The sequence below is a fragment of the Sturnus vulgaris genome, chromosome 20, assembly GCF_052056855.1.
Source record: "Sturnus vulgaris isolate bStuVul1 chromosome 20, bStuVul1.hap1, whole genome shotgun sequence".
NCBI classification, from domain to species: domain Eukaryota; kingdom Metazoa; phylum Chordata; class Aves; order Passeriformes; family Sturnidae; genus Sturnus; species Sturnus vulgaris.
In genome coordinates, this window is record NC_142262.1 from 9,386,364 (window position 1) to 9,396,877 (window position 10,514).

General features: G+C 41.2%; 1 protein-coding gene across 1 annotated transcript; it reads right to left on the minus strand.

Annotated features, from left to right (window-relative positions):
- On the minus strand, window positions 1-9,497 carry GSG1L2 (GSG1 like 2). The gene is made up of 5 exons (XM_014885022.2): window positions 9,039-9,497; window positions 7,409-7,456; window positions 4,935-5,087; window positions 2,780-2,891; window positions 1-340 (listed from the first exon to the last, which is right to left on the minus strand). Exons 1-5 carry the CDS (start codon window positions 9,340-9,342, stop codon window positions 85-87), a joined length of 873 nt encoding a protein of 290 aa, XP_014740508.1. The 5' UTR covers window positions 9,343-9,497; the 3' UTR covers window positions 1-84.
- Window positions 9,498-10,514: the final 1,017 nt, after the last annotated feature.

Here is a 10,514-nt window from a genome sequence, read left to right on the forward strand (position 1 = left end):
TTGATACATTTTGTTCATTAACACTGTTCCACTTGGATCATCTAGGATTATAATTTACAGAATGCTTTGAGATCTGGTTCAGCTTCACAGGACTGAAATAGTGGCCAGGTGACGCAGACTTCTTAAAGCATGTGTGGGGTCATCTGTGGTGTTTTGGAAAGAGTTCACATACACATTGCAAACTTTCTCTGGAGCTGTGTGGTCAGGAAACTTGTATTCAATCCTAAAGCTCCTTTCCAGCTTTTTTCTTTTGTGCTTGAATTCCAAGATAGTTTTTGTGTATTTGTTAATAGTGGTCACAGCTGCAGCCATACAGCAAGCGAAGGAAGTCCATGCAAGGCTAGAAACAAAAAACCAAAAATCATCTGAAATTAGAAGCACATTTTCATATTCAAGTCCTTCGGTTTTATTTTTGAAAACACTGCTTCTGTGTGATTGTGTTGGTGTGTATTAGGGAAAGATGAACAGGGTAGGTGATGAAGAAATACTCTTGGTTAATGACCATTTAAGACCTGACTTGTAGAGTTCACCTCTTATATATTTGCTGTAATATCTACATTTAATATACCTCCAATTTCTCTATCTGAGCTCTATTGGAGCTCTACTTCTCTATTAAACTTAGAGCTTAATATCAGAAAGGGGTTTTATAAAAAAAATGAGGAATGCATAAAAAGTTAAAAAGCGCTGTTATTAAGAGTATAAATCTCAGAGGGGACACTGAGAAAAGTGTGAGTTACCCTGACGTGTTAAAAAGAACAGAGAAGGCACTATTAGCTGGGTAACATATACATAATAATATAACAATAATATAAATAGTATAATATACAGCTATAATAATAATATAAATAACAAAAAAATAGCTGGGTAAAGCAGAGCATTGAAATGCATTCCTGAGAAAATGTATGGCATGATTAAACAGAGAGAAAAGGACATCAACTCTGAAATGTTAAAAGTAAACCCCTAAGGAGACAGAACTAAAAAAAATTATATTGAAATACAGTCTGTTAAAAATGTGTGAAATTAAAAGCAGCATGTAGTTTTATGAGCATGAGTGAGCATGAATTGGAGTTCACAGTGCAGGAACTTGCTCATCAGTAGTTTCTAAACATGGCAAGGTTACAATTATTGAATGAAATGTGCCTTGGTGGAGAAATCAGTTTAAGAGGTTCCTGTTTATCTCACCTCTCCCTCAGAGCTGTTTGTAACCACATCCTTATGATGTGATTCAACAAACTCATTTGCATTTTAAATAAATCCTTCCCCCCCACCACCCACTTTTCCCCTGTTCCTCTCTCCCAGTATTTTTGGCCAGGGTTGATCTCTAGAGCAATCAGAACTCAGATGTGTGGACAGAATTTGAGGATGGTGGACTATGGCATGGAGATGTGAAAGGCTCCCAGAAGCAAGAGGAGGAGAAGCTTAAGCAGTCTTTGCTCCTCACATCATTCAAACTACACCCTGTGTACGTCTCAGATGGGGGAGCTGGAGAAGAACTCCTGGAAAAGACAAAGAGCATCAGCATCAGCATCCCCTCCTCTCTGGAGGCTGAGGTGTCCATGTGCAGTCGGGGGGAGAGCAGCTAAGGGAGGCTGCAGGTGAAGGTTCGTGCAGCAGGGAGGGAGGTGCAGATGTAGGATCTCAGAAGAGAGACAACATTGCATGAAAGGGGACAAAAAGAAAGAAACCAAGGGAGACCACTGGGAGGAAGGTGTGAGGACCCTGTGTGTATGGCTTGTTTTATTTTTTCTAAATAAATTCACTAGATCTCCTAAGATATGTACAAAATAACATGGATGCTACCTGAAGGTACTTTCAAAAGTTTGAACCATCTTGTCTGTGCTCAGCACTGGTGGGGCCGCACCTCGAGTGCTGTGTCCAGTTCGGGGCCCCTCGGTTCAGGAGGGATGTGGAGATGCTGCAGTGTGCCCAGAGAAGGGGCTGAGGGGTCTGGAACACAAGTGCTGTGAGGAGAGGCTGAGGGAGCTGGGGATGTTTGTCCTGGAGGAGGCTCAGGGCAGACCTCATCACTCTACAGCTCCCTGACAGGAGGGGACAGCCAGGGGGGTCGGGCTCTGCTCCCGGGGAACAGGGACAGGACAGGAGGACACGGCCTTGAGCTGCACCAGGGGAGGTTCAGGGTGGACATCGGGAAGAAATTGTTCACAGAAAGGATGGTTGGGCATTGGAATGGGCTGTCCAGGGAGGTGGGGAGTCACCATCCCTGGAGATGTTGGACAAAGCCTGGACTCAGGGCCATGGTTTAGTTGACAAGGTGGTGTTGGGTCACAGGTTGGACTCAGTGATCTCAAAGGTCTTCTCCAGCCAGGTTAATTCTCTGATTCTGTGTGATTCTGTGTAATTCTGTGATTCTGTGAAATGCTCCAGATACAACAATGTGAAGCATAGATGTGATAGGAAAATGTGAATCTAAATGACTGGAGCTGGAAGAGTTTTAAACAACTTAGGCAAGACAATAGTCCTGGGAGATGAGAATGCTAAAGCTGGGTTTGATGTGTATGGAGCAGAACCTCTGCTTCGTGCAGGGCAGTGTGACCTCTCTGTACTGTCTGAGGGATGGCAAATACCAACCTTGCACACTTCTACATTCTGGGCAATAATTTCAGACAACTGATTTACAAGAATGACACCTGGTTACTGAACTGCATCCTCAGAAGTGAAATAAGGTAAAGGCATTGCTAATAAATTAGGTATAATTCCTTGAACATAAGGTGAAGGGACCAAAATCTAATGGAAGAACCAAATATAAACCAGTTAGTACCCATAGGACCAGCCATAATCCCAAGTGTGAGGTCTCCAGTCTTCAGGACCAAGATTTACAGTCATTTGAAATACAGTTGTGTACATCATGTGAGCAACCATACCCAGAAGACCTAAAAAATACAATGTTATAATAACATTAGAAAATGTAAATTGAGGACATTCTTCTTTGTAGTTGTCCCTTGAACTCCTGAACAATATTTTATGAACGATCTGAATTCTACAAAGCTCTCAAAAATATTGGGCATTACCATTTAAGTGTATTTAATGTGTTGTGCATTTGCCACACTTGGTTCTCATCCTCTGAAAACTTCTTAGTAGTGAAATCGTGAGTTATTACAGGAAAGTGTTCCTTTGCACAGGGCACATTTCCCACAGTTTCAGAAACACTGACTGGAAAGATTTTCAAAGCCCTGCAGGTTTCTGCCCTCCCCCACTGCTGTAAATACAAACAGATTTATCAGCTATGAGGCTGGATGAAAAAGTGGACAAACACTTACTAGAAAGTGCTGCAAATCTGGTTAATGGAAGAGGCTGATATTGAATAATTTAATTTACTCAGACAGAATCAAGAGTATGCCTGTACAAGAAATCACATCTTCATCACAGATTAGGGCAACTAGATTTGGGTTATACCTACAAATGATTCATACATAAATTTAACAGCTAGGACAAATGTTCTTCCCTTTTTTTAGTATTTCAAGAATTTTTACTCTTGTAAGTAAACAGAATGTCCAGGATAAACTTGCTGCTTCCTGTACAGGCCCAAACCAAAAAGAATATTAATAAAAGTGAATATTCATGACTATTGGGAGAGGGGAAAGCTGCTGAGAGTTGGCAAAACTGCCTAAGGAGTTCAATAAAGCTCACATCTCTTTCTTTGAAAACAGACATGAGAGTGGATCATGAGGATTGCTCAGATACAGGAGAAATGGGACCTTTTCTGAGCAGTTAATGGAACTGGTGATAGCAGAGATTTTTAACTGCTTGGACATCTTTCAGGGCAGTCATTAAGCAGAAATGAGATAATGCAGCCACAGGAAAGGCTGGGGATTGCACTCTGGACCACAGGGAGATGAAAGAGCCATCTTCAATTGTGTAAAAGTTGACTGCAAAAAGAAGGGAATTATCTGCTCTATTTCTTCCCCATTTCCATGATAAGATATTTAATGAACTTCATTTATTTACCCCAAAAAAGAGATTGGTGAATGAACTAAATACGTGATTATGTTTAACAGGAAAACGTATAACAAAAAAAATCTTTCATTCATAAGAAAAGACACAAATGCATGAACATTAAATCCAAAAACATTAGAATCAGGATAAAAGCCAAAAATTTTGACAGAGAAATGCAACTTGAGATTAAATTTTTGCCACCTGCCAGGTGTCTGACTTGCAATTAAATGTTATAAAAGATATGCTATCACCAAGTATAAATCACTTTGAACTCTGCACAGTTCTGAACATGTGAAGCAGAGCAGCACGTGCTCCACAAGAAATTCTAGTAAATAAATTAACTGTAATTGTTTTACTGCAACATTCCTCAGTAAGAATTCTATTATAGAGATTGAATCTTTCAGATGCCTTCAGAAATCTCTGCTCCAGCCTCCTCCTGCCCAGCAGACTATAAACAGACAATGCAGACCAGATTTCTCAGACTGGACTAGGGAAAGTTCTTCCAAACTGAATTTGCCTAAAATCCTAAGATTAAATAGCACTGGATTATGAAACAACCTGCAGAAAATGGAAGAAAATTTAAATGACAATTCTCTATTAGCAATTACCCAATTCTAGTCCCTCTTAAAAGTGCTATTTGAATTTGGCTATCACTAATTTTGTACTTAGTGTGTTGGAAATAAAAAATCAAGTTACTTGGAAGAAGATGCTGCTTTTTAGTCTTTGGCAACCAACCCAACAATTAAATGAAAAATGATCTAATTAAAACAATTAAGTTAGAGATAGCAAAAGCCACAATATAAAATTCAAAATAGACCACATTAAGAAATAATTAATTGAAAATAATATTTTCCTGTAAAACTTTGCTTCATTTTGCACTGTTCACCTCTCAGTAGGTATTGTAACACTTTTGAAGCTTGTTATTAATTTTCAGATGGAAGACTGTTCTGGCTGTAATTAATGGAGAAGTTTAACTGTACCTGCTAACACGGTGACCACTGCAGAGAAGGCATTGATCTTGAGCCCATCAATGACAGAGCTGTAGTAGCACATTTCTACTGACATAAGAATGTTCCCAGTCAGGAGCAGAAGCACATAGAGAAGCTCTGCTACAATAGACAGCCATAAAACCCCTGGAAACCAAATCAACAGCACTGACATTATCAGCAATCATTTGGTATTTTCACCATTTCCAAATCAACAGCAATGATCTTATCAGCAATCATTTCATATTTCCACCATTTCCTTCTCCATTTGTGTCGTTCATGCAAAGTTAAACAGAAGCACAAAGGCTATGAGGATGTATGGAAGACTTCAGTGTCAATGGACACCCAAAATTATAATTATTGGAAAAGCAGTTGCATGTTCCTGCTACACACTTAGAAGCTGGCAGTGCAAGGTGGGACAGTGTGGGTTCATACTCAGTAGCTACCCTAAAATCACTGTGAACCAAAGTGAATATAAAAAGAACCAAAGTGAATATAAAAATGACCAAAGTGAATACAAAAGGAAGAGCTGTTGATGGCCCTGAGTGCAGAGCAGCACACTGGAGCAGCAGACCCAGCTGACAGCCCAAGGGCCATCACACACCTACACTGCCTGGGACTTGCTCATTCAATAAAATCTTCCCCACAGGCTTAACTTTCAACCAGACAGGATCTGGATATTTTTGGAGAGAAGCCTTCATGAGCCCAGACAGCCTCCAGGTTTTGCTGAGATTCATTTCTCCAGTTATCTGCTAATTCCTCTCTTTTTGGAGACGTGGTAATTACATCTTATGCAAGAAGTTAATCCCCCCATTAAAGTCTCAGCCTGCTGTTTGACCTTTACCGTGCTGGTGTCCCACAGCCAGGAGCAGGAGGCCTTCTTGTGTCCAAATCTGCAGCAGCAAGATCTGGCAAATGATCTTCCCCAAACTTTTTAAAAAAACAAATGTGTCCTGAGACACCTGGTTATAGATTCAAGCAGTGATTTCACGTGCAGACGTACACAAACAATCATAACTTAAAAATCGAGAGGCTGCTGAGACACATCCTTGATTAGCAGACACCACCTAGGGCAGGAGACAGCATTTGTGTGGTGTAAAACCCCAAATGTTGGCCTTGACAATGTCTGTGGGACTGCTCAGATTCATGGGCCATTTAGACATGAAATTCTTGGGCCAGGCTTTGTGTGGGTGTTCTTGGACATGGTTTGTTTCTCCAGGAAATCTGTCTCGGTAAAAAATTGTGATTTTCATTAGGAACTCCAGATGTTGCATTGCCCAACAGTTCTGGCTGCTCCAGCTGTGAGAGTTTGCATTTTAACATTTCTGCTCAGTGAGCCATTCTGAGAAATGCACTGAACAGCAGTGATCACCCCTGGGTGTGACACCCAGGGGAGAGAAATTCGGGAAGGCTGAGCCTGGTGCACCCCAAATTTAGATCACACAGCAACCACAGGCACATGCAGAACACAAACCCGTGTTTGCACATGCAGACTGGGAGAGATTTCTGATTTTTAGGTACCTGGATGTTTCTTGGCTGTCTCCACCTGGCCTGCCAGTGCCTGGGACATTGGCTGGTGCTGCTCAGTTGGTTTCAGCAGCAGTTTTCCTTGTGAGGAACTCTCCAGGCAGGGCCCAGAAAACACCCCTCCTTTCTGTGTGACTACACCCACATCTCATTTATATTTTTTTCTCATGCTACAAAATTCTTTTATGCTGTTAAGGCACTGTGAGAAGCTGCAGCAGGGAGAAGGAAGTCTTTGGCCTTCAGACTGAGTATTTCTCTTTCTCCAAGGGTCTGAACTTGCATATCCAGGAAAATATTCCAGTCCCAGTATGCGGGGAAGAATGAGTTTTGGGTTTTTTCTGGATCAGCCACTGGTGAAGTGGTTGGTGCAATCAGATCAGTGATGGACTGATGTTTTCATACTGGGGATCAGGCAAGAGGAAAGCACACAGGAATCTGCAGGAATGTTTCACAAGGATGTGAGACCTTCTGTGGGAGAAGAGGATGGAAATTTCTCCTCACAGCTGTGGGCAAAGCACAGCGAGGGGATTCAGATTGCACCAAGGCTGCTTTGGGACTCAGCACATCTCCCTCCATCCCCCCAGCACACAAACCTCCTGGGTGGATGTTCACACACTGCCACTGAATTCCTGGCTGAAAATATGGAGCTATGAGGAGAGAGAGGACAAAAATATACAAATGTATACAAATGTTGACTTCCAGTATCCATATTTGAATTTCAAAAGCCATTCATGTTCAAGTGGTGTGTCTTCAGAGAGTTTGATATTGTAAATCATATGACTTTCATTTTGAAGTTGGAAAACTAAATAAAGGACAAAAAACCTCTTTGGGATTAAAGGAAGCATTTTTGAAATTAATTAATTTAATTTAGTGCGGAATACTTATATTGGTAAGTGTGATCAGGAAAGTTTTGACTATGGACAAAAAATATGCATATCTACCTCGATCAGAAGCTGGAGTCAGACTGATAAAGCTTCTACACTTCTCACCTAAAAAAATAAATTAAATCAAATTCAGGATTATTTTGTATTCTGTAAGGGTCTAAAGAAATAAATTAATAGAAAGAATAAAATGCAAAATCTACCATATAAGCAGAAAGTGAGATGATGGGTGAAGCTGTTTTTAATGGACACAGAGACCCTGGTACATCAGCCTTCTCCTGGGGCTTCACTAGAGAGTCCTCACAGATTATTTCAGTGTAGAACCAGAGCCTGGAAGACTTGGAGAAAGGCTGTGAAAGCCAGGAGAGGGAAATTCCTTTGCAGAACTGGCAGGCTGGAAGCAATCCTCCCGTTAGGGCAGAGCTGCTCTCCTTACAGCACCAAGGCTGCTGCTCACACAAATTCCCTCTAAGCTTCATTCCAATTTCTTCCTGTAAGCTTTGATTTTTCAAACCCATATGACCTCCTGGCCCCCACACAGATGCTGTGAACAAAGCTCTTGGAATTAATTCTGCTCTGATCTGAACATGCTGGGTGTTTTTTTCCAGCTCTTAACTGCACCAAGTCAGAAAACATGAGCTTCCACACACGAACTTCCACAGCAGATGCTCAAATTACACAACCCTGGTACCCATAGCTTGGATAAAAGGTGTCTTTTGGACACGGGGTTTGCTCTGTTCTTTGCCATTTATCCCTTAAAACTGCATAACTTACAAGAACTTCTGGTAGAACTGGACCTTCAGGACAGGTGACTGAAAATATTTGTGATTTATAGCACAGGTGACAGCTGCTTTGATTTCTCTGAAGTTCTGTTCTAGCTGTTACTTGTAAACTGATCAGGGCAATAAAGGGAGAAACTTAATGTTGATCTGGTTTTACAATAAATGCTTGAATTCTTGAACCAGCAATTCCCTTATACAAAAATCCAAAATTAACTAGAAAGTTTCTGTAATGGCAAGCTAATTTCATTTTAATAATATTTACATATACGGGGTGAGACCCAATTAAATGCCACCACTTATGGCTAATAAGTCTCTGTATAATGTTTTAGAAAGATGAAAATAATCCTCTTCTGCTTTGATTTATGCAAGGTGAGATCACAGTAAGAAAGTAGAAACACTTGTGCTCAAGAGGAAACTCAGGAACTAATTTAGATCCCACAGATATATTAGTGAAAATGATTAAAAAAACCCCAAAAAACAGTGTGAGTTTTTTATGCTGCCATAGGGGATCAGAAAGAATAATTTCAAACAAGTATGTTCATTTTTGACTAACAGAATAAAAACACTGGAAAAATGAAACTCTTTCCTGTTAAAGTAATTTAACTTGCAGTTATGGTGAGTAGAATAAAAACCAAATAATCTTCATCCGTACCACAACCTAAAATCAAATCAGCTAAATCAAAACCTGACCTGTCACGCTAATATTCTTTGCAGAATTTATTAGGAATTTTTTAGGAATTGACTAGACATCACCCCCTAAGGTGCCCTTTACCAGAGAAGAGCAACTTTTGAAGGATGCAAACCCCATGAAATACCTCGCCGATAGTGAAGCACGGGGAAAGGGCACACCAGACAAGCCGGGAGAACCGTGATTACTTTATTAAACAAATTGCCATGGGTTTACTCACCATCCTCATTTATCATTTCCTCACAGGAATACCAGATGCCAGCATGGAACTTCTTCTCCACGAACTTGTCGTCCCCAGTCTCCCAGATGTACTGCACAGCCTGGCTGCTGTTGCCGTCGGGGCTGTTGAAGCGGATGCAGAGATCCCCTTTGCTGTCTCCTGTGCAGAAAGGTTTGGCCACTTTCCTGGTGCCTTCACACCAGTAACTGCTGCTGAATGCTGTGATGGAGAAGACTAAAGAGAGGAAGCTCAGGGAAAACGCTGCTGAGGCTCTGTGCCTCCCGTCTGCCTCCGGGACTGGCATCCTCCAGAGCTGCCAGCAATTATTCTACAAACTCCCCCCTGGTAAATTCATGCATGTCTCTGCCTGATAAAACACCTGCCTGCATTCACCATCCCGTTCCTCTTCCCTCTCAGAAAACTGTGCTAGCTTAGGAGTTTAAGACAGGGAGCAGAGATCTGGGCATGACCAGAAATCATGTGGCAGGGGAGATTAAGAATAAAGGACAGTGTTGCTTGGCAGCAATGTATTGTGAAAGAAATATGAGGGAGTGTGACAAGAAATGATGTTTGCCCCATACACAGAACACAGAAGCATTGGAAGTGCCCCAGTGTGCAATCACTAAAGTTTTATTTATACAAACAAAGCATGCCTATTTACCTTGATCAGAGGGGGAGTCAGACTGATGGAATCCATCTCTTAGCTAAGGAATAAACAAAATTTCACCGTTCCAAATGCTCCTGTAACACTGAACACTGTTTAAATTGAATAGAGGTGTGACTCTGACTGTAAAAAAACTCCTAAGGAGCTAAAACTGGTTGGTCAGCTACAGCATTTCACAGCATGCAGCACTAGAAAGGTGACTGCCTATGTTCAGAGTTCCACCAGTGACAAATAAAAGTGATAAATTACCTAACTTTGCTCTCGATGGTATCCTGAGCACTCTCTAGTTTCCCTCCATGAACACATAACACAAGTTTTGCCCGAGTGAGGTGAAATATTAAAAAAAAAAGCTGAATTATCCTTATTTTATATGTGCATCTTCTCACTCTGTGAAATAGCATTTCTTTTTCCTTCATCGAGGAAACATTTCCCACCAACTGTTTTTTTCTGCCTGTTTGGTGATGCAAGAAAGTTATGAAAATAACCAAAAGGAGCTGGGGTGTTAGTGATCCACTGCTTCATTTTGTAACTGTAAAGTCCAGACGTTCCCTGGGGGAGAATGGTTCACAGGACAGACACTGAAGTCACATATGTATCTTCTAATGAAAATTGTTTGGATTTTCAAGGCAACTCTCTACCCAAAGATGTCAGAGCTGGGGAAGCAGATGAGTCCCAGGATGAAAGTCAAGGATAACAGAATAAATGCCTGCTTTAGGTGGCTGTGAAGAGCTCAGCTTTCAGAGCTGGCCAGCAGCAGAGTGCAAAACCAGCTCTGGTCTACAAAGGCAGAGCAAATCTCACAACCCAAAAAC

Coding starts and splice junctions, on each gene's coding strand:
- GSG1L2 (XM_014885022.2), bottom strand. CDS start 9,342: ATGCCAGTCCCGGAGGCAGACGGGAGGCACAGAGCCTCAGCAGCGTTT. Junction 7,457..9,038: donor GGAAATGATAAATGAGGATG/GTGAGTAAACCC, acceptor TTATTTTTTTAG/GTGAGAAGTGTAGAAGCTTT. Junction 341..2,779: donor GATTATGGCTGGTCCTATGG/GTACTAACTGGT, acceptor TTTTGTTTCTAG/CCTTGCATGGACTTCCTTCG.